General features: G+C 40.3%; 2 protein-coding genes across 2 annotated transcripts in view; both read right to left on the bottom strand.

Moving 5' to 3' along the window:
- rras2 (RAS related 2) overlaps positions 1-11,630 on the bottom strand; it is a 28,060-nt gene extending 16,430 nt beyond the window's left edge. Inside the window, exon 1 of the mRNA XM_006780193.2 lies at positions 11,108-11,630. Coding sequence (XP_006780256.1) covers positions 11,108-11,209 — 102 coding nt within the window. The 5' untranslated portion in view covers positions 11,210-11,630. The remainder of the gene's footprint in view (positions 1-11,107) is intronic.
- Positions 11,631-14,327: 2,697 nt separating this feature from the next.
- On the bottom strand, positions 14,328-22,266 carry copb1 (COPI coat complex subunit beta 1). Its single transcript, XM_006780194.3, has 22 exons — positions 22,111-22,266; positions 20,968-21,120; positions 20,330-20,559; positions 20,026-20,195; positions 19,830-19,944; positions 19,621-19,713; positions 19,388-19,525; positions 19,128-19,247; positions 18,822-18,929; positions 18,559-18,705; positions 18,284-18,429; positions 18,029-18,125; positions 17,784-17,944; positions 17,558-17,678; positions 17,231-17,458; positions 16,572-16,751; positions 16,092-16,236; positions 15,867-15,986; positions 15,609-15,754; positions 15,355-15,444; positions 14,915-15,070; positions 14,328-14,579 (listed from the first exon to the last, which is right to left on the bottom strand). Exons 2-22 carry the CDS (start codon positions 21,056-21,058, stop codon positions 14,520-14,522), a joined length of 2,862 nt encoding a protein of 953 aa, XP_006780257.1. The 5' UTR covers positions 21,059-21,120; positions 22,111-22,266; the 3' UTR covers positions 14,328-14,519.
- Positions 22,267-24,863: the final 2,597 nt, after the last annotated feature.

Consider the following 24,863-nt stretch of genomic DNA (forward strand, 5'->3'; position numbering starts at 1 on the left):
TTCGGGTTAGTCGACACCAACTGGTGTCGCGCACACGGTCGCATACAGTTGCTGTGTGTCAGATCAGTGCAGCAGTCACACAACAGCTGCGTCGCAAACCAAATTCAGATATTCCTGAGTGTATCTACGCGCATACCTGACGCTCTCTGATCGTCCACTTGCATTTTATCAGTGGGGGAAAGAACACGAGGCCCAATTGGCCATTGTCGCAGACACATTTGGACAGTGAGTAGTGCTATACCGTCACCTGTTGAGTGGTTGTCTCATTCCGTGCCTCACCTCCCCCTGATGGACAGCAGGTGCCCCACAGGCTTCTGGACACTGTCTGCTCGAGATGTGCCAAATGTCCACCAGCTGCCTGGCAGGCAGTTCAGAGCACGGCATCAGCGACAAGCACACGGACATAAAAAGAACCATTCAGAGCGCTCTGTTGACTAAGGTTCAGAAAAATGTCTCCCCCAATTTTGGCAAACAACAAAAGACGCTTCAATTAGCCGTGTAACTAGTCACGCCAATAATGAAATCAACACTGCTTACTATTTAAAAGTCAGCAGAATCATCTGTAGCACCATTAATAAATATAAGCCTATCATAAAAAAGATGACTTACCTTTGAAATGCTAAATGTTAAAAGGTGTGGTGGAGTGGGATGCTAAAATAAGCAGCCTGCATGTTGGTTTCCCATAGCCAGAGCTGTTGTTATATGACTCTGAGATGTGAGACCTGATACTGTGAGTAGTTATTCTGAAACAGACAGATGTGTGAATACAGAACAATAGCCAAAAACAACACGGACGAACCCGCCGTCCTCTCTGTCTGTCTGACTATGTGAGGGGCTTCGACTAGAAAACAAGGGAGTATATTTCAATTTTTTTCCGCTATTAGAAGGACATCCAACAAAATATACATGGATAACTGCATGTTTTGTAGAAAATTTAGGCTTGGACCAAACTGAAAAAGGAAAACTGCGATTTCTAGTTCCACATCATATCCGTCACTTGTTGGCTTTATACAATGATATTACATTGCATGAAAAATAAGAAAAAATTCAGTTAACATCTTATGATATAAAGTTAAGAGTGAATGTTGTCTTAATGATCTTCAGTACTGTAGAAATAAAACCTGGAAACGATGCAGCTTTTCAATCAATATGACAACCGCAAATGCAATTTTAAAAATGGTAATAAATCAAGGAAGTAAACAACTGAATTAGGGCTGTTCAATATAACGATTTATATCGGATGACGATATAAAAACGTCTATCGTTTCATTTTATGCTATCGTTTGTTTCATCTTGTCGCAAAATAAACTGTTTACCGCAATATTTTTTTTGTTTTGATGGTCACTGTAGTGGCTATATTAATTTCCTAAAGTTCTCTCTTTCTCTTATATTTAATATAACCACATAACAGACGGACAAGCACCTGTTTTTATGTGTTGTCATTAGCAAAATCGACGGTAAAACCATCGCGTATCCGCTTATTTTCCACATAAACCTTTCACAATAAAGCTCAAGATCCTGTTGAGACTTTTCAAAATAAACTAAATCCCGTGAAATAGTATGCAGAGTATTGACGGATGAGAAGCAAAAAAGAGCCGTCAGGTGCTAAAAAATAAACCTTAGACTCAAACATTAGAACAGGCTTTTTCCCGCAGCACGCCATATAATAAATACTTACAAAGAAAACGGCGGCCGTTAAAACTTATGTCTAAAAATATATAGTTTCAGGCATCGGTTAAAACACTTGACTCCAGGTACACGACGCCCAGCTGGAAACACGTAGATTCACAGAATTTACAGAAAATGTTAAATTTTTGTGATTTATATTGTTATCGGCGATAGATGTCTTATATCGGGATATGAAATTTTGGTCATATCGCACAGCCCTAAACTGAATACAGTTTGAAAATGAAAAAAAAAAACTAGAATCACACCGAGCAAAACTTGGACGCACGAGCCTTTTTGTCATCATTACAAACTTGAGATAAGGCTGCAGGTGGGTTCTGTTTGCTCAGATCTCTCGGCGTTAAAACTGTAAGCCTAACAAAGGAAACTAACTTTGAGGTGAAATCGGAGACAATGTTCCGAGCGTTTACTCGCAAAGTCCATGGGGGTGGACATGGTTGCCAACATACCAACATTAGCTGTTTTTAAATGACTGTCATTTATGGCACTGCTGGTGATGATGTGTGAATGGCTCGTTGCACACGTCCTACACCAGCTTGATGCCCGGCCTACAGACAGTGGAAATACTAATAATGCATTCTGCATGGAGAAGTTACTTTGTTCAGCCAAACTTTGTTCTGATTTCATATTTACACCCTGCAAATTACGCTGACGTGTTTTCTAACTCCTACTTGCTTTCATTATTAGTAATGATTTGTCAACAGTAATCATAGCTGTCACCTGCTTGATCCTACCCTCCTTGACATTTTTGAACATTATGCTGCATTTTTGGACTATTTGTCACTATATAGTGTAATTATCACCATTCAAAACAGCAAATTATCCTTTTTTTAACCATGAAATCATCATGCACTTGAAAGCTGGTTTGTCGTCTGGTACTTTTTAAATTCTTGAAGATATTCATAATAGATGTTGCCCTGACTGTAGTGGTGGAGTTAACAAACTAGACATCAGGACAGTGGCGCAAACTCAAGTGTGTCTTTATAGTAAGAGACTAGTCAGCAACCCCCTGGCAACCTCTAACTGCTAGGGAAAAATGTGAAGTCCACAACTGGTTGGCAATTGGTCACCTGTAGTTTGCATGGAAACCAGCAATTTGTTTGGAAACACTTGGCAACTAACCACTGAGCAGAAGTAAACCTTGGAAGCGTGTGACACAAACCGGAATGTTTGCCTTCAAAGGAAAAGCTTCAGGCAACACATTTCAAACAGCACAACTTGTACTTTGAAGTTGAACACTGTTTTCCACAGTTATGCCACCAGCAGATAAGTCACAAACTATGGAAAACCTTGGCAATCTGCGAGCAACAAAAGCAGTAGCCAGGTGGTTTTTGGTCCAGCATCATAAATCCTTTTTTAAGCCGGCCACTACCAGCAACCAACCAAAGTGGTCAGCAACTTTTCCCTAGTGACCTGTGGTGACCAGGTGTCACTAATTGTTCACTAAGTCTGTGTGACAGGGCAGTAACATCCTTGTGAGTAGGAAAAATTGGTTGCTCAGTGATTGCATTCAGTTGTCATATTCGGCAACCAGCTGCAAGTAGTTACAGTGGCAAACTGGTTGCCCAGAAGTTAGATGGGCAAAATGTTTCCAAACAATCGTGGTTCTTCGTGGATTGACAGCAATCATTATCAAACTTGCCAACAATTTGCAACGAGTCTAAGTCAGTCTGTGCTGATGAGTGAAACTCATCTGCAATGCATCTCTTTGTAACTGGGGACTCGACTCAGCTGGTGGCAACCTGGTTGCATTCTATCTGTATGCCCATACCTAAATCAAGGTTTCTGGGTGCCTATGTCATTTTATAGTTAAACTGCCATTCAAATCACTTCCAGTCAAGGAATTTCTGTTTCAAATGTATAAGATTCTGGCTGGACTCTGAATGGAAGTAGTTACTTTTAATGTAGCTTTCTCTGTACGCAGATGGCAACAAATTTGCGACTTTTGCATTTTTATCACAATCATTCACAGTTAGTTGCAGCTTTGTCCTGTCTTTCTCCCCTCAACCCAAATCTGTCGTGTCAGATGGCTGCCCTTCCCTGAACTTGTTTCTGACAGAAGTTTCTTCCTAGTTTTTCCTTCCCACTGTCGCACCAAGTGGTTGCTCATAGGGTTTGTCTAATTGTTGGGGTTTACCTTACAATATAAAGCAAACTGAGGCGTCCGTTGTTGTGATGTTGCATATTAAAAAAACTGAATTCAATCAAATTGACGTTAATCTTTATATTTTCACAAAAAGACTGCATATAATTGTCAACTTGACTTCATTCAATCACAAACTGAGAGAAGACTGAGTCCATCTTATTACCTTTTCAATAAAAAGGTAATGAGATGGTAACTGCACAACTCTGAAGTGACCATTTCAGAGGCAGCATCCACTGCGTACGATCACAATAACTTTGGTCATGCTGCCGTCTCCAACCGCTGTTTTTCCTAATGTGACCATAACAATAATTGCATGCTATTTTATGAATTACATTGTTGGAGTTTATAACTAATTCCCCCATAATTTCTCTTTTCCAATATCATTTTAAAAATCTTGTATGTATGTATGTATGTATAGCTCTTTTGTTAGTTTCCACATTAATGGGATTTATGGTTTGGTTCTTGCTTGTTGCTGCTACAGAGAAACGGACATACTGAGGGAGACAGAAAGAAGAACTGTGTTATTTGATCTCAAATCTGTGTTGCCTTTTGTGGAACATTTTAAATCACACCTTTGCCTCCAACTAAAAACTGTGTGCAAAACAGGTACTTCCAAATAGATACATTGAGCCGCTTAATAAAGATTAGATCACTGACGCAACGTTTTTTCCCACATTATCGGCACAATGTAACATATTCTGTTGATTTCGTTTCACTGAGACCTTCAGCAGCGCTTCTTACGCAGATTTACTCCGTTACTCTCACATTCAAGGCAACAAATGACTCAGGGTGTGACTGATCTCGGTTAGGTAAGAGAATGCTAGCATTTTTCTTGAACTCGCATCATATGTGCGGCCCTGAGACAAAGTTCTTCTTTGACTGAGCAGTAATTCGATGTCACACAATCAACGAGAACAGAGAAGCACTTTATAACAAACACATACTATATACAGAAGAAGCATGCAGAATGAGGAAGCACACTTTCCACTGAAGATAAGTGATGCCCATTGTTCGGGGATATCGATGTGTGGAACATGAGGACGTGGATTCCAGCCAGCATGTGTTAAAAAGATAAAGCCCACAAAAACCTGAGCTAGAGAAAACTAACATGGCTGTAAACTATGTGTGTGACCCATGTATGTAAATGTACTCCTGTTATTGTTATTGTAACTGACAACAGGTCTTTCCTGACAATAAAACAAAAGTGTATAAGTGCAAAAAATAGAGGTTACTCCTATTGTTTTGCACAATGCATTAATGACTGTGATGCCCATTTAATTTTTACTGATTAACAGTGGTCTTCCTCCCTGGATAGTCATTAGGTTCTCATTAGCGTGGAGCAAAGGGAATGACCTACTAGTCTCTTGAGCTTTCCCAGATGGGTGGGAGTGTCTTTATGGATCCTGAACTTCTTCTCGTGTACATTCCTTTGGTGTGTTGCTAGGCATTTTGCCAGATACAGCTAAATTACCTCAGCAATGGGATTGCGTTCATCCCCTGCATTTAAAGTCTTACTTAGGGGATCTTGATGTTGAAATACTCATAGCAGCCTACGACACAAAGACAAATCGGACAGCACAAATTTGCAGCTTGACGCTCAGCCATCGGTGAGCATCAGTAAACATATGCCGATCCAGCATGTACTGACATACAACAGTGCACTGCAACAACAACTGATGTTTCTCTGTGTCAAAGAACCTCTGGCATTCATGTGTACAGTTATGTTTTCTCTATGCACTACAACTTGTGTTCTTGCAGCGCTACAAAGGCACAAATGACATGATTTCCTGAATTCATACTTGGCTGGTCACATAAAAAAAAGCATTTATGAATTAACTGTATGCCTTACAGGTTATACCTGGATAGAGTTTAATATTCACTGAAGTGAGATACATTAAGACGTATAATTAAGTATGTAGACTTGCATATTGTTTTCACATGAGTGAAGGAGAGCGGCAGTGCAGAATACAAATTGACCGCTTAAGATCAGCAAGGGGCAGCGGATGAAGTTACACTGGAAGAACCTGAGCACATCTGGCTATGGTGCCATATTAGAATTGCTCCACTGTCCTTAAAAAACATGAAATCTGCCATCTTTACAGAACGACCCCAAGCAAGTGGAAAGTGTTAACAGAGAATTTGAGTGGAAAAGTGATAAAGACTGAGAATAACATAGCACCAAAAGATTCAAATACAGCAGAGAAGGTGGAAAGGAAACTGTTGCTTTAAACCCAGCAGTCTAAATCTTACTGGAACTCATAAACATGAAACAGGTATTGATGTGAGTGTAGCACTGAGCGCTTATAGTAATCTGACTCTCAGTAAGCCACCAGAATGACAACTACCCACTATTAATTCTTTTTTCTTTCCAGCTAGCTATGATATAGAGTGCACACAGCCTGCTGTTTACACAACACAAATATTGTCTGTTTGATTGATGATTCATAGACAAACAGGCTGTGAAACCGCTCGCAAAAACAGTAGGTCTATGGCAATTGTTTACAATTAAACTTCTGAGGGATAGTGCTGTGTGAAATTTGAAGTCCGTCATTTTCTGATAAATTTTCTTTTGCTAATATTTTATACACATTTCTATTTGGTTTTAAAAATAAGAGGCATCATCCGGAGGCTGGAGAAACAATTCCAACTTGTAGTGACTAAACGGTTGCCCAGACCTTCTGCGTGTTGAACACTCATGACTACTTTTGATCGCAAGGAGACTGAACAGATTGCAACATTCTTATGGCAGGTTTTAGTAATTCCCACCTCTAGCTTTGCTAACCAAGCTAGCAAGTTATCACAATCTTCTTCTATTAATATGTCCACTTCAAGCTCCGAAATGGAGACTCCAACAGCCAAAATGCCATCTCAAACCAGTGGGTGACATAAGATGACTCAATATTGAGTCTATGGTGAAAGTTACTGAGGGGCTTATTTGCTCTCGCTGAGGCTCTACTCTGTGAGAAGCCAAGGTGTGACCACTCAATAGTGTTAAACAAACAGTTATTCTCCTCACCTACCCCCACACACACATCTGCCACATCCTACACTTAAAATGAGTTTACTGTTATACTGGTCAGTTTTAGCAGAATGTTATACTTTCCCTGTATAAAGTGCTTTTTTACTTTAACTAAGCAGTCAAAGAACTTTTTACCACAAGCCAATGCAATCATGCACACTTACAGCACTTTATTGCCTATAGATACTTAATTGTCTAGACTGGAGCAGCCGGGTATCAAACCGCTGACCTATCGATTATTCAATTGATAGATGACCGGCTCTGCCTATGGAGCCATCCCAAAGTTCATAAAAGCAAAGCCGAGTGGAGTTTATTAGGCAAATTTCAAGCGGTCTTTGAAAAAGCAGACAGAAATAACTACTCGTCTGGTGTCTGCAGGTGTCCGTGTCTGCATCTGAAAGCAAATATAATCCTCAGCTTGCATGAGACATAACGAAAAGACATAAACTTCCTTGTAAAAGAAAAAACACCAGTCAGAATATCCAGTGAATGGAGCTGTTTGCACTCATTGGTATGGTATTTGGCATATGACTAAGCCCTACAAAAAGCTACAAACCGCCCGTATTTAAAAATGGGCTGAGAGCATGCACTGTGTGGAAATACATAAAACAATCTCTCAAAACTAGACATCAAACACACATTCACCAAAACATTGTTGCAAAGCCATTGCCCAGACACCTGTGGCTGTTTCTGAAACGGCACCCTCCACATTTCTACTCAAACACTACTATTACAGCCATATCCTGCCTCCACATGCTCAACCAGGGCTGCTGCCCTCATAATCCAGCCTTTTTTTTCTACTGAGCTGCTACTTTTGGCAACATGTCTCCTGAAAGTTTTCATATCTGACTAATCAAATCCATTTTAGAAGTTATGAGAGATGCATGTAATGAGGGTGTGTATTAAAGAAACTGGGAGAACACGTGCTTTAGCTGTAAATCCAGCTGAGGTCTACATAAATCCTCAGCTAATCTGTCTGGACTTGATCAGTCAGGATGTTTTGCTCTCATTTATGAATCTCCATGGCCAGGGGCTGCCATCATGCTAATATTAGCAAGCATGTGAGAAAACAACACCACGCTTCACCTCAACATTTCTAGAGCTGTCTCATGCTGGCGGCTTCTCTGGTAACCCAGAGTAAATTGAGAAGGGTTTCTAATATACCATTATTTCAGGCACAAAAAAGGCACAGACGCAACCCACATGCAGTGCTCACATGGCTAATGTGAGTCATCTTTTCCCTTACTTGGGATGCTTCCTGCCCCGCAGACGTCACATTAAACAACACGCAGTGTTCAACAACTTTTGTCAGATGACTCAATGTTATGTCATCCTAACGCTATTTCAACTTGAGTCTAATGCTTGGCATTAGGGTGGCCAGCAGCCAGGGACCTGCCACTCTTTGTTATTGCTAGCGACATCATCTTTCATGTTCTGACTCCCCAAGAAGTCTTTTATTTTAGCTGCTCGGGAACCTCAAGATCAACATTAGCTAATACACCTTAGGACTAGCAAGTGATTAAAATGTGCTCGCGGAATAACTAAAAAAGCTGGCATCAGATGATTGGCCACATTGACGAAGTGCTTTTAAAAATGCCTACTGTGCTGGTGCATTGTGGTCACCCACAGCCACCCCAACACACGAACAACAACGACAAACATTTCAGCACACAAACAAAATTCTAAACTGTGATGCCACAAGAGGATGATCTAGATATATGGATCCAATGGAAGTAGATAACAAAATACCTTAAATATCTCATTGTTACTGGTTTATTAGAAGTAGATCTTCTAGTCACAGTCTTAATCTGTGATGACTCCCAATCCTAACCATAACCCACCGCACTTTTCTAAAGAAATCCAAACTTTTTTTTTGTTCCCCAATTCCAAACACTTGAGGGAACAATTGTTTTTTGAAACCGTAGAACAAAAAGTTCTGATAGTACAGGATGTGGGTCAGGGTTAGGGTTGGAGTTGTCACTGATGACGACTCTGACCTCAGAGGGTTACTGACAAGATAATAAATGACGTTAACCTGTTTCACCAGCAGCTGAGGCTAAAACTATGAGCAATATTTCATACCATAAAGGTGATTAAAAGCACAATAACGAGCAATGTAGGAAAAATCTATTAGTGGAAAAAGAGCGTTTGCTAAAGAGAAATCTAACCAAAGAAGGGTATTTGGGATATATTGAGACTTGAGACACTTGCAGTCACTTCATCGAGTATTTTATGTTTTTGGTAAAACACATAAAACTAAAATTAGTACTAGTCAAAGTGACAACTAACACACACACACACACACACACACAAACGCACACGTGCACAGAATTCCAGTGATTCAGGAAGCAGGTCATGTTTTTCCATACAGAACTAGGAGGTCCTAAGAGCAGCAGTAGAGGGACTTCCTCTGCCAAAGGGCCAAATTCCACATGCTCCGTGACCATTAACCCATCCAGGCTGACTCAGACACCCTCTGACCCCTCCACCCCCACCACCACACACACACACCCTCAAACTCACAACACTCAGCATAGTTCTGAGTATCGCCTCGACTTCACAACCAGCTGTCAGGTCCACCCCAACACAGCACAGCAGGCGACTTCTTGAAACCTCTGAAGAGTTTGTCAGTTCTCCACCTACTATTTCTATCACCATCACGGCACAAGACGTGCAAGCCGGCAGTAAGAAAAACACACGCTGTGATTAAGTGAGGGAGCTGCTGAGTACAAGATACATATAAAAGGGGACATCCAAGCAAAATCCTCAGTCAGCAGTCAGTTAGCTGATTTGAAAATGAGTCTGTGAGACCTTAGAGAAAACTTTATTACTAAATCCAGGCCCACCTAGTGCATATATGAAGCACGCTTTAAACGATTATTACATATGACAAGCAAAACTACAAATGAGAAAACTCACAATGACATTATCAGCGTTATTCCAGTGGTGTTACCATAACATCTCAAGTGTTTCCACCCAGTTCAGGTCTATCTGATCCCTTCCTACTTGGTATGCAGTTAATGAGCTTTTTGAACCCTCATTAGGATACAACTCTCCCCCACCCACCCAACACACACATTTGCTCACAAGCTTCACAATCCACCCCCCCAACTATTGTCTGTCAGTGTGGAGACACACAGCTGCCTGCCTGTCTTGTCTCTTGCAATCCAGAGCAAGCATCAGTAACACAGTGACACCATGGTGGGGACACACACACACACACACAAGGCAAAGGGCAAAGAATGTCATCTCTTTCTTACAGTGTGTGTGTGTGTGTGTGTGTGTTTGGGCCCTCTCCTAAATGGCGATTATGAAAGCCTGGAAGGTCAGAGCAGTGTCTGCACTGTGCTGGAATGCAACCAGGCTTTACAGGGAGGTAAACTGTTTACATGCCTTTTATATGTGACACCCAGCAAGTTTTCTTCAAGCAGGCTGCTGTAAAACTGATTAAGAGTGGTGGAAGCAACCTTTCATTTCTATAGATTATCTATATTAGTGCGCTTGCTTGCCTTTGGTTTCAGCTTGAAACGAGGTTAACCAGCAGACTTGGTGAGACTCTGCATCAGAGCACAAAAGTTAATCATCTCTCAATGGACATTTTGTGCAGCTGCTGCTTATTTTACAGTCACCCAACCTGAACGGATTTTCTCTGTCTAGTTCACATATTTCCAGTGAGATCTGGAGGATCCGTTTTGGTGGCACTTAAAAAGAACTCAAACGCACTTTTCCCTCTTGAGAGTGACACAGAGAGACACCAATGTACCAACTTTGTACAGCTTTTGCATCCTTCTATTTGAAGTATTACATTGTGTGGCTTGGTGGGCCAGTGCACCCCCTCTCAAAGAAAATCACAGGACTTCTAACAACTTAGCACGAACTCTAAATCCGCTGCTTTACTTTGCAGGGAAACTTAGGTACAAGAAAATAGGACAACTCTTTAAGCTCCAAAGACCCACTTTCCTTTCTCTTATGACTAGCGGCTGTACAAACTGCAAAGTGGAAGTGGTCCTCTCGGAAATCGTCGCATTAAAGTGACAGACGTTTAATTCTCCATATCTCGCACTAAAACCTCCCCATCCGTCCGACAGTCGCAGGCCTCGGCAAAGTAGTGAGGAAAAACAGACCCCGGTGTCCGTTTACGGACGGATACCCGTGTCCGGCCTCTCCCTCCTTGTTTGGCCGTGTTTTTTCGGGCGAGCGTGGAAATCAGAGCGAGGCTTACATTCGCTTCAACTGCAAGGTTTACCGCTACTGACCTGGATAAACTGGATAGTCAGGGCTGATTTCCCGACGCCACCTCCTCCGACCACAACCAGGCGATACTTCTCCTGCACCGAGCCGTCCTTCCAGCCTGCCATCGAGGACACCGCCGCCGCTGCCGCTGCCGAAACACCAGTGAAGCAGCAAACACCCACTTTTCCCCCTGTAAACTGAAGAGGCCCTCGTAGTTGGAGGCACCGGAACGCAGATACAGAGGCCAGCTACGTGCCGAAACAGTCTCGCCTGTGCAGCAGCCCCCCTTTCTTTTTTTATTTAGTTGTAGGGATGTAAACGAAGAGGGATCCCGATCGGAGCTACCACCGCCTGTCCATACGCCTGACCGCGTTTCGGGCTCGCCAACACTGCACCGTTCAAGATGCTGATCCGATAGTTAAGAGTAATCAGCCAGGCTAATACTGATGTCTGACGCTAGGGGCTGTTTCTAGAGGCAGTCTGCAAACTGCTTCAACACCCTCCTGCACACACACACCGACGCAAGTAGACCTCAACCCACTCTGCAGCTCTGCCCTGACACTAATATCATGCACCCTGCAGTCACATTCCTGTCCTCAAATGGCTCTGCGCTGTCTGCTCGCTGTAATTACAGCCAATTACGCAGTGATAACGCGACCCGTGGCCGTCGTAAATATGGTTTAAACATGCTGGAAGTTACTAGTTTCTTTACTTTTCAGTCCAATGAATAAAAAAATAAAAACTGTAAAAAAAAATTAAAAAAAAACTCAGGGTGACGTTTCTTGATATGTTATCTACAATATTTCCACAGCTTAGTCGGATTTAAACATTTTATTTGTGCTGTGCGCTACATCCAATTTTAGATAGATTTCACTTATTTTAATATTCAATTATTTTTTTAAAAAACTTTTCCAGCATAGTGGGGAAAAATAGATTTTGTGGACAGATAAAGCAAACGGAGAAAATGCAGTAAAAGTGATGTTTGCAGGAGTATTTCTGCTTGCTGCACACACGCCTGCTGCTGCTCCGCAATTTGCGATAAAATGCGCACGTGTGCACTTTATATGCGGCGTCATAACTCATCACGCAGGTGGAAATTGAAAGTGGTGGACTGTGATTTGTGTTTTCTTTTTGTTTTTTCCCTTGTTGAAATGGACTCATACCAGTTCGTCTAAATTACAACCTTTTATTTCATTGCGCAAAGGTCCCGACTTGTGTTGTCAGCGCGTAAATCGTGTCTCACTTCGTGTTAAATCCAATGTTTAACTGCATTAAAAAAACAACAACAAAAACAAAACATAAAACACCACATTGCTTTGGGACCCGTGGCGCCACCCGGTGTCAAAAAAGAGAAAACGCGGGGCCTTAAAAAAAACTCCCTCCAAATCTCCAAAAGTTGATTCTGTTCATCTGGACGTAGCGTTTTGTGGGAGAAACGTTTCGTCACTCATCCAAGTGACTTCTTCAGTCTCAGCTGACTGCAGGTTTCCCCAATCTTATAAACGTACATTTGCATAATGACTGAAACCAGCCCACTGAAGTCATTATGCAAATGTACTGTTTATAAGATTGGGGAAACCTGCAGTCAGCTGAGACTGAAGAAGTCACTTGGATGAGTGACGAAACGTTTCTCCCACAAAACGCTACGTCCAGATAACCAGAATCAACTTTTGGAGATTTACTTTCCTGGATGATTGAGCATGCATCAAGACTTCCTCCAAATGGTTTACATGGTGAGTGCTGTCAAAGTTTCAGTCGTACCCAAGTGGTTTTAAAATACAAAATATTATATCACCCAAACCTTCTTAAAATTTGGAGGAATTGTGACAGTGATCCTGTGTTTAGCATGAACACTTTGTGTCTACATATTGATGTGGCAAAGCAAGAAAATCACCCAAAAGCACAATGCTAAAGTCATGCCTCGTGTTAGAAGGTGTAGCTGTGATTCTCATAATAACTATACCCGAACCAGACAGTCTGTGCTGTGCACACGGCAGTTGGAGTTGGCTGTTTATTTTCACAGTTGAAGGTCTGACCTCAACGCCACCTTTCAGCCTTTATCTAAAAACCCTGGGGGGAGATTTTTACAGATACTGTAAATGTATGACTGGGGTGGTGACCCTTTAATCTGGCCTACTCCCAGAAATATCCCTTTACTCATAAATAATAAACTGGAGGGCGAGTGGAATATGGAGGCCTGTGCCAGCATTAATCTATCTCCATCTCATTATCACGCTGACAGTGAAACTTGCAGATGGCTCAGAGAGTTCAATTCAAATCTTGGCAATATATTACCTGAGGTTAAAAGAATTTATGTTCTTGCCCAGGTTATGCATGTAGACAGACATTTTCAAGGTGATGTCGTCAGTTTAGAGGTACTGGCGGTACAAATTCCAATCAGTTACCCCACTGTGGGAGATATTACGGAAGGAATCTGAGGAATTCTAATTAGATCCCAGAGCTACCATCACAAGCTAGACACTCTCTTCACTTTGGGGCACAACGTCCTTTAGGTAATTGTAACAGCTTCTTTAAAGATTATTACTAAACATCTACTGTCATGCACATTAAGGCAGGTACAGCACAACTTTCCATACTTTCCAAAAGAAGGCATACAGTCCAACGACATTTCTGGGTTACCGTTGTGCTGGAGATGCTCCCAGCTGTCACAGTGGGTGGGGTGCACCCTGCACAGGTTGCTAATCTGTCACAGGGATAACACAGGGACAAGCAGACAACCAGCCATACTCACACCTATGCCCAATTTAGAATCTAGACACTTTACAATGAAAGGCTCCAGCCAGCTGATTCAAACCTATTACTAACCACTGCTCCACCCTGCCATCTCCAAAATTCAATTCAATTTTATTTATAAAGCACCAAATCTCATCAACAGTCACCCCAGGAAGCCTTATACTGACCCTACAAAAAGGGTGCAAACACTTATTTAATGATCATTGGTTTAGTTTGGATGTTTTTCCGTCTTATACCTTTAAGAATATCAAATTCATTATGAACCTTAGTGGTTCTGGGTGGTACTAGAGGATTTTTTTTTAACCTTTTCTTACTGAATTGAACTTGAATTCCCTTTCTTTTGCATATACTGTCTTAAGTTTCATTTGTAAATTGCACTATTTTGAAAAAAAAAGAAAGAAAGAAAGAAAGAAAAGAAACACTGATTAAAAATAATGAGGTTTTAATAAGAAAAAAAGGCTCTTAACTCAATGAAAACACCACAGAGCATCTTTTGGACATTATTTCAATACATTTATTGAAAATGAAACAGGACAGCGAAAGCACATTGCTGAGATGTAGTTTTCAGAAAGAGGTGATGTTAAAAAATATAGAGCACAGAAGTAACTGACCATATAATAGTTCATATCTGCTATGACGATGATCAAAGAGTAAGTTAGGTGACACAGAACAGCAGCTGTTTCAGACATTTGCCTTTTTTTGGGAGAGGTTGATCTTGTCACCCAGACTCAGGGCCATCCCCTGTGGAACAAATGAAGGACTGTTAGCTGCGACACATGCTACACATTAGCATATCTGAAATTCAGTGAAATCCATCTGCATTTGGAGATTAATAAATGCAAATTTTTTGTTAAATGCGTGCATTTAAGGATGAAAGTCCACACTTGGGGTACTTTAGAGAGGCAAAAACTGTGTCACTGTGCAAATACTTGCAGAACTGATCAGCTATTTCAAATCAAATCAGTCATGTGATATTTTTACAAATGGATGCATTGCTTCACTGAGGGGAAATAAAGTCCACCTAGCCTTTACCTCTCAGATTCTTAAGAGTTCACGGTGTGGCAGCTGTGACCTACCTGACTTTTAGCTCTAATGCGTATGTGTCCATTGACAGGTGCATCGGGCCCCAGATGGAAAGGCTTCTCAATGCTGACATTAGCCAGGGCATCTTCTCCAAAGATAGAACGAGCATAAAGGTTGGCCGCCATGAAGCCACAGAAGCCAGACAGAGCCTTGTTTATGAGAGAAGAACGTCGGTTAAGAACAACAAACAACATCACAGTATCTGCACATTCATCTTATAAGGAAGCACTGGCATGTCTTATGTTTACATATATTCTTTATATAGTCAGCACAAGAAAGTATCCTGCTATACGGCTGCTAATGATTCTTTCCGATGTGCACTGGTGCCAAAAATTTTAATTACCCTTGTTATTTGTATTTGGGAAAGCTGCCAAGATTTAAAAGGTTGTTTACTTTCCTTAGTCTGTGGTTTACAAAATGTTCTCATACCAACCTTTTCAGGAGTCAAACACTTCATGTTGGTGGACTTGAGGATATGCTGGAGATACTCGTTCAGCTCAGTGATGTTGGTGTTCACTGTCACCTACAATAAAGAAAGGACAATCAGTGCTCAGTGTTAGTTGAATGTACATCAACTAAACCCATTTAAAAAAAGAGAGAGAGAATGAGAGAGAAAACTTTTAACATGTCCAACTTTTTGCAAAACCAGTCAGCTTTCAGGAATGTGTTTTAACCCCTTAAGTTTACCTTGTTTTCCCACTCAAACTCTGCCCACATCTGTCTGAATTCTGCATCAGTGCAGGAGGCTGGCTGGATGTAGTCCATGATGTCAATATGGATGTCGCTGAGGACAACGCAGTTTCTGTCGCTAGCAGCTCCTGACACATCGTAGACTGAAAAGAAGAATCCAGACATCCCCACAATTAATTTAAAAAAATGCATTTAGAAAAGAAAAAAAGGTGTGACTTGAGATGTGACGCTAAAAATAGTCAAAAATTATTTTACCGATGTTTCCAAATATAATGCCATTCTCTGTAGATGCCACCTTCACATTGGCCTTGATGTTAGCAAAATCATGAGGTGCCAGAGTTAAAGGTGAAGGCTTCTCAACCAACTTAAGATCGCCTGCAGGACAGAAAGTTGAATTACATTATAGTAGAAACCCAAATGTGTGCAGCTTAAATGAGAGAAAAAACATCTTTTCACAGAGGTTGAAAAAACTACACTAACCTAAAGTGGCCAGCTCAAGTGTGCAGTTCTGAAGAGTATCACTGGTCTGATTGACCACCAGCACATCCAACACAATGTCATACTGGTTCACATGAACGTAGGCTTCAGCATAGACTGGATCTGAGAAGCCTGTCAGCTGGGTCACCTAAGTTGGACAAAATGCATTCATTTAATGATTAATAAACAACCTAGTACAAATACTCCCTATACACTAGTTTATTATCTTTTAATAACCTATTAAAAGCAAAGCATGTGCACAACAAGGGCTTCAGCAGCAGTTGCTGCCGTGTTGCCAATAATATGAAATAATATGAACAGTAAATAAGTTAGACTTAGCCGTAAACTTGAAATGCACGCAAACAGCAATAATCATTCCCTTTCCCTCTTTTTCTGTTCAAAAGCACTACTGCAACATTATCTCTCACATTAATTTCTAGTTTCCTTTTATGGAAAAGCTTTTAGGGGTTAAGTATGGTGCACCTTGTTGAGTTTCGATGCCAGAGGATCGGCGGCCTCCTTCCTCTGAGTGTTGCCCATAGCAGCCAGCAGGCTGAGCTGGAACTGGTCCTCCTTGGAAGTCATCTCATTTTTGGCCGTGAGCTGCATGAAGGATATTGGATCGTCGGCCTGGACCGTTACATTGCGTTTCTCAGACTCTTTCTGTAGTCAAAAGAAGAAACACATGTGGTTATTTTTGGAGGAAATAACAACCCCAATGGAACAACAACAAAAGTATCTATAATGTAGTCTAGTATAGTGAAAATAACACAGCATAGCAAGTTACAAAAAAGACATAAGAAACAGTTGTTCAACAGAAAAAGAATAAAAACAGATGTTATTGTGCAGAACTAAGAGAAACTGGAAAGACAGAGACAATGCTGCTGTCAAGAGAAACTGGTGCACTATAACAAAAAAAAAGTTTTCCATCAGTCTTATGTATATACACAACAGGTTTAAATGATCATCTAGGGGTGTGATATTACTACACTCCTCCTTAGACCTATCAGGGTATGGGCTCTTGAAAACAAAAGTTGGCTTATAAACATATTTATATAAACAAGTTTCATATTAAATTTGGCACCAAAAATTTGCTAATTTTCTGTGTAACGAGGTTGGTGAGTTTTGTCAACTTTCATTACCTTCTGTGACAGCTTCTCTTCCTCCAGCCTGACAGCCAGCATGTGTGACAGGGATCTGCGACACTCCTTGTTGAAAATGTCATTCATAAGTGGTGAACACTCTGACAGGACCTTCAGGCACAGTGAGATGCGATCCACATCGTCGTCTGTAATTGGCTTCTTGGGCAGAGAGCACTTACCCAGGTGCAGCACAGTGACCATGATCAGCATGGCCTCTGCAACAAAAGACTGCAAGGGGGGCACCAAAACAGCAGGGGGTCAGAGGAAGCAAAGGATGGGGAAAATAATTAAAAGTGCTTTTATTGAAATGAAGGAAGAACAACTTACATTTTGCTTCTTTTTATCTTGAACAAGAGCAACATAGCGCAAAGCCACTTTGGTTAGCGTTGTGGCCAAAGAAGCTGCCACATAGAAGTCTCCATCCATTAGGAAGCCTCTGAGTGGAGGTCTAAAACAACAAATTATTAATGAGCGAGGTGGATGGAAAATTCAGCACAATGAAGGGTATATGGTGTTAGCGAAATGCTTTTCCTCCATGATGTCCAGTGTTTACCTGTCTTCCTCCTTCTTTGAAGGCCTGGAGGAGCTGAGGGCACTCTGTGTCACATAAGTGCCCATTTCTGTCACAAGTTTCTGAGCTGGAGCTGCGCTCACTTCATCCTCTGGCTTCACCTCACCGGTCTCCTTCTTAATCTCATTCTCCACAATTGGGATCTGTCCCGGGGAGAGACAATTATAAACGTTTTAATCAAAACAGCGTGCGTTACTTGTAATTCTGACAACAATGAACAAACATACCTCTCCCAAGGACCTGCGGACTTCTGTCATCACACTCTGGATGTCTTCCTTGGTGCTGCAGTATTCTCCTAAGATCCACAGTGCCCCCCTGTAAATCCTGAAACAGGACAATTGTGATGAAGTTTATAAACAATTACAGTGCTACACAATCAAAGAGTAAGTAGTGATTTCCCTTTAGCAAGCACAGCCTAAACAATGGTTTCTTAACCACGAATTGACTTTCATCTGCTCTTTAGACTCATCAGGATTACTTACTTGACAGTTCTGATGGCATGAAAGACTTCCAGCATCTTCTCGATGATCAGGGGTCTCAAGTTGTCAAACCTCTGAATGGCTTCCCGCACAAACTCCAGCACATCGGCAGCAGCTGCCTCATTAGTGTCACTCAAGAATTCCATCAGCTGTAAAACATCAACATATAGAAAATGTTTAGAAAATGTTTTATTTTAAAGACCGTTTATGATAAAAATGTATATTTAGAAATCTAAAGTTATCACGAGAATCTTAAAAGGAAATAAGAGAAAACTCACCACAGGTATGACATTGGCTGCCATGTCAGGAAAACGCACGCTACATGAGTGGAGGGTGCGCACCAAGAGCTGCCTGTACTTATCAGTGTCTTCATGCTCTGTTACGTTGTTTGTTTTGATCACCTCTTTCTTCAAAACAATCACCAACTAGCAGCCAGACAGAAGTCACTACTTTAACACTGTATTCCAGTTTTTCAAGGTGTCAATGCAAGAACAAAAAAAGCAACAACAAAAATACACAAAAGCTGCAAATGTCAACAGACCTCTTCTACATTACGGGATGAAACAAGGTCCAGTGCCAGCTGTAAGGTCTTCTTTCTGACTTCCAGGTCAGGAGTGCTTAGAACACGCAGGATGTCCATCACAAGGTCCTGGATGAAAAAGTATTAGTGAGACCCAATTTTTAACACAGTTGGTACTGACACATAACAATTTTTGTATATTTTCTAATAAGTTTTATGATCTCAAAAAGACTTCCTTTCCTTTTATGGTTTCTGTAGTGAAAGAGCCACTAACAACTTTATTTGTTAAGTGCTAGAAAAACTAATAAAAGCCATTATGAGACGTACCTGGAGCACACGCTCATGAGTGGGATGCTCCTTCAGTTCGATGAGACGATCAAGAACAATCAGTTTCACATTATTGTCGCTCTCCTTGATGATCAAATCAATGTAGCACTGGGCAGCAGCCTAGAGTCCAACAAAGCACAGAATGCATACAGGCTTTAATAAAGCAAAGACATCCATCTATCTAAACGTAATACAATGTATAAATCACTGTATAAATGATACAAGACATACACACAACCACTGAAACACTGATGACGTACCTTAATGGCTGTGGGAGCGCTGGAGAGTGTTACAAGAGTGCCAGCAGCCTCATACTTAACCGCCGGGCTGGAAGACTGCAGCAGGTTGTAAATGCAACGGATAAAACGGGCACGCTCAGAAGGGTTAGCATGGCAAACCTAACAGAGGGGAAAAAAGAAAAACAAGAACTTAGATGTGAAATCATCCATTGTGCTAAAAGGTTTAGATATGACCACCACAAACTGTGACTCACTTTGTAAATCAGCTCCACAATAACCAGCTGGAGGATGTCTCCAAAAGTGTGAACTTGGTCAATACATGTGCTGAGGTAGTCCAGAGCTCGATCCTGCAACATATAAATGCATGAATGACAAGGTGTGAGATAGACCTTTGGCATATTTACTGTATGACTAACAGTAAAAGCAGAAACAGTAAGAAAAGAACAGACAATATGCTACAGACCTGGTCTGCATGAATCAGCATCATGAAAGCATTTCTCTTACAGCTGGCATCTTTCTCATTGACCAGGAAATCATGGATCAGCTCTGGAGCATCTGGGATGAGATGTTCAAAGTTCCTACAAAACAAACAGAGCTGGTTGTTGTTCATGATGAATACAGTTCAAAATTTATACTTTATAATATTTAGCAGCTAGTACCTGTAGATTGTGTAAATGGCCAGGACAGCGTTACGGCGCACGTAACTGTGGCGGTGCTCCAGGCAGGCCCGGATCGCTGGCATGAGAGGCTCAAGCAACTCAGACTCCTTCAGCTTGCACAGGAAACGCAGAGTGGAGCCACGGATGAACTCATTGGGATGCTGCAGGTCCTGAAATAGAAGAAATATTTAAAATTAGAATTGCTGAACTGATTTTTTTTTTAACCTTTAGTTTTCCCCCATTGCTATAGTTATGCTGTAATAAATAGTGTAACCTGATGTGTATATTTAGACACTTAAATTACCTTCCTGTAGGCATCACAGACCAGGATCATCTCCTGAAGGAGTTTGCCATCAGGAGTTGTTTTGGGAACAATCTCCCAGAAAACCAGCAGCAGCTTCTTGATGGTGTGGTCTTGAAGCGGCAGCACAAAACGGATTATAGTCATCAGCAGTCCCGGCAACTTCTCGCCATTCAGGATCATGATGATGACCTTCTTCAAGGCTTCAGTCTTGGCCTTGATCTCTCCCTTTTCTAAAGAAAGATTATTATATTTAGCATATCAATCAGTTATTATTTAAACTAGTCTTCATCTAATTAAATTCATCTGATACTAAACTTCACCAAAATCTCTCAAAGGACGTTGTGAGGTTTTCCCCCCAAACGACACTGACTTATTTGCATGTTAATGCAAAAACAGTTAAACCAATCCTGATCAAAGCTTGATTTCATACATCAACAATGCTTCTTTGAATCAAAATGAATCTATAAAAAAAAAGATTTGAACTGTTTTTCCCGTAAACCAGACATTGTATAATGGCCTATAAAAATAACACTCATACATCACAAATGCATTAAGATGGAGAAAAAAGTGGACAAAGGCTATTTTCCCTTTGTACTGTATATTGAGGTAAGTTATTAAACTTTACAGCAAATGGTTACCTAGATCTGCCTTTAGGCTGACTTCAGAAGGGGGCTCCGAGTCCGAGGCAACATTGATCAGAGTGTAACAAACGTTCTCTGCAGCCGTCATTTTGCTGCTGTGCTTGTATCAGATTAGAAGAATCCAAATGTATGTTGCTCACTGGATAATACCTATGAAAACAGAAAAAGAACAGATTTTGTCAGTGATGGAGAAAACATTTACACTGGTGCAAAAATCTCAGTGAAGTCAAAACTAACCTAATCTCATGGAATACGTTTGCCAGTTCTTCCTCTTTGTTTATGCTAACTATGAACATCAACATGTTTCCACACAAGATAAAAGCACATACATTTTATACACACAATTTGATAAAGTCCTATACTTATAATTGATCTATATCTGAAATAAAAGCTGTGGTAGTTTGAGTTAGTCAGATCAAGTTGTCGTCTTTTTGTACACATTTTTTTCTGTTTCCAAATAGCATTTCCCTGGTAATCTGTGGTAGGATAAATTTGTCCTAGAATTTCTCTTGTAGATATTCAGAAACTACAGCACATCAGTCCAGTCCCTTAATAGCTCAGCTGCACTGTATTACCAAATGAGTGTGTCAGTAAAGCAATTTGTGCTAACTTCTGTTGCTTTAAAATTTAGCTATAGAGATACAACTGAATTGCGAAACATACTACTATCTAAAACCTGGAGAACCAGGTGATTGGTGTTCAGTCTACGTCTGGATTAAACCTGAAAACGACAATTACTTCTCAAAAGTAAAGTCAGATCAAAGTTTTTAGCTGCTTTTTACGGAGAATCTTGGCTGCCTTCATCACAAAACAGCATAAGCTAACAAGTCAAAAAATAGTGACACGCAGCTAATACGCTTTCTAACAGGCTAAATGGCGTTACATGCGTAAAGACAAAAATGCTAAAATAGCAAGGTTTTGCTCATTTTTATTAGTTAGTTGTCCCCAAAGCTGTTTTTTTCTATGTTAAAACACAGAACCAACTGCTGACTATCAAGAATTAGCTGACAGGAGTTTAGCTTTTGCTTCGGTTAGCAATGAAATGGAGGACAGTAACGTTAGCTAACGAGCTTATGAGTTACCACCAGACAGCGAAACAAATGTCATTCATGTTGGTTAAAAATAAGTCCCAAAACCTACCTATCTGCAGGACTATTATCCTCCCAGGTGACCTTCGATGTGCAGTTTGAGATATTTACATCTGTAAAATTTCTCAAAAGCTCCCGCAGGCGAGCTCTCACTCCCTCGGCTCTGCACTACTTCCTAGTGACGTGGAAGATTACTTTACCGAGAGCCACATCACTGCTACCGTGCACCAGAAGGCTCAAACCAAACGCCTGTGCAACACAAACGCAATAAAATAAAATAAATAAAAAATAAATAAAAAAGAAAATCTATCAGTAAACAAAAAGAAAATCTAACAATCTGGTCCTCTCTTTCTGCTTAAAAATAACACGAGAATGGCCGTTAATCTTTTACTGCCAACTTAAAATGAATATATTGTTATGTATGTTGTCTGTCACCTTGTTTCTATGGTTCAGATACTTTTACTTTTTTAAGCTGTTTTGTAAGTAAGTCAGGCATTATAGTTAACTAAAATTAAACTAAAACAACACAATGAATAAATAATTCTTGCCCTCATAAACATGAAGCAATAATGTTGAGTGAAATGCAAATGAAATATATAAAATCAACAGTTTATGTATCCAAATAATGAATTTTTAAGAAAAAAGTAATGGGTATAAACTGAATGCATACCAATCAAGTACATTTAATTAGACCATATTCCATTAAATTTTACATTTTACATTTTACAGTTATGTAAGAAATTACGCGGAACACATACTTAAAATCAAATTATTAAAGTTAGCATTTTGGGGATAAATATTTTTTGACAGTAGATTTGTCAACGAAATTTAAAAAATAAAAACTATAGTTTAGATTTTTTTAAATTACAATTATTTTGTCAACTTGGAAAGCTAACTAAAAATTTGGTTTAAAAAAAAAAGGAAAAAAAGAAAAAGTGATGACGATGGCTTTGATAGACATGCTAATTGAGACTTTGGGTATCTACAGGTCTCCTTTCAAAAACATATGTGTTTTTTAATAGTAATACCTACCTGCTGAAGTCTGCCTAATCTCATCTCGATAAACCACTTACACACTACACTTACAAGAGCTGCTCAGGCATAGATAATGCGTGTATGGATGGACCCCGAATTAAAACACGAGTTCTAGTACCTTAACAATAACAGTATGCAGCACCCTCCAGTGGAAGGTTTTAGTGTTTGCTTTAGTAACACATTGGATGGGCAGAGACTTGAGTGAATCATATGAGTGCCTTAAAATCTTCCATCCACCCATTATTATCACTTTTCAGTCATGCATCAATCAATGGCCAACAGCACCAAAGCAAAGAGACTTCTAGGATGTATTTTTAAAAATCTGAATACTTAATTATTTAATTATTAATAATTTCCATGACCGAAAGTGACTTTATACGCACAGATGGTGAATAGACAAGTCCCATTAGAAGTCTGTTAAACAGCAGCTATTTGGTCATTAGGTTTATGGCAGAATAATGCCCAGTAAAAGCACATGCTCCCAGTAATGTGGCACTGTTATTGTTACTTTTTGAGGTGTCAGGTTCTATGTGTTTATACACCACTTATTATTTATCTCTGGCTCTCTTCCACAGCATGTCTTTATGCTGTCTTCCTCCCCTCACCCCCAACCAGCATGGCAGATGGCTGCCTATCCTTCAGCCTGGTTCTGCTGGAGATTTCTTTCATTTAAAAGGGAGTTTTTCCTTCCCACTGTTGCCAAAGCACTTGCTCATAGGCGGTCATCTGATTGTTGGAGTTTTCTCTGTTTTCTCTGTATTGTCTAAGCCCTTTACCTTACAATATAAAACGCCTTGAGACAACTATTGTTGTGATTTAGCACTATATGAATAAAATTGAATTGAATTAAATTGTCATATCGGGCTTTCACAACGCTGTTTTGCAAACTATCTGTTGTAGACGCCACAGTATGCAAAATTGATCCCAACACTGATTAATTCCCACTTCCACGGACCTGTTTATTGCGCTAATTCAAACTGAAGCTGATAAAGAAGATTTATGGCTAAAGTTAAGAGCAAAGTACACTTATCACACACTATTCCCTGCGAGCCAGGGAACAAAATACATGTTTGCTTCATACAGATGGATGATGAGTCTTTTGGAAATTATAAGTAATCATAGGATTGGCATTTAACACATATCCTGTTCAATGGGCATGCTTACTTTTGGGGCAGGAACGTCGTATTGTGCCAGACCATTCAGATTAGCTTAAGAAGGAATATAAAAGATCATTGTTACTTATATTTCACATAATTGTAGTTGCCAGTATAAGCGCTGACTTTCATTCATTTTGCTTGTGTGTATTTTCATGCAAAGCACAGTGAGTCTTATTAAATTAAAAAACTCTGTCTGCACCTTGCCCTTCCACTGAGCTCCACTGCAGAGACAAAGATGTAACCAATCAGGGCTACATTACAAATGTCTTCATTTTAAGGGAAAACACTTTAAGGGCTCTGTGACTGACTAAAGGAAACTGCAGTCATTATTAATATTATTAATGAAATGTGATTTTCTACTGTGTCGGTGGAAAAATGACAGAAATAGCAGCTCTAAGAATAGTCTGTTATGGCGTCAACATACTTTCTTCTGCATAATTAAGGTAACCTGAGACTGTCAGTTTAATTCATGGGACTTCAGCAATGCTTAGCAGTGTAAAGGAGTTTTTTAAAGGCCAATTTCTTGGTTTCTGCCATTCTTTGCACATTTGACATATTAATGAAAATGGGGAAATGCCTTCTGTGCAGTTCAGTGCAGGTATTCTCTACACAG

Source organism: Neolamprologus brichardi, chromosome 1 (assembly GCF_056152115.1).
Source record: "Neolamprologus brichardi isolate AB-2024 chromosome 1, ASM5615211v1, whole genome shotgun sequence".
Classification (NCBI taxonomy): domain Eukaryota; kingdom Metazoa; phylum Chordata; class Actinopteri; order Cichliformes; family Cichlidae; genus Neolamprologus; species Neolamprologus brichardi.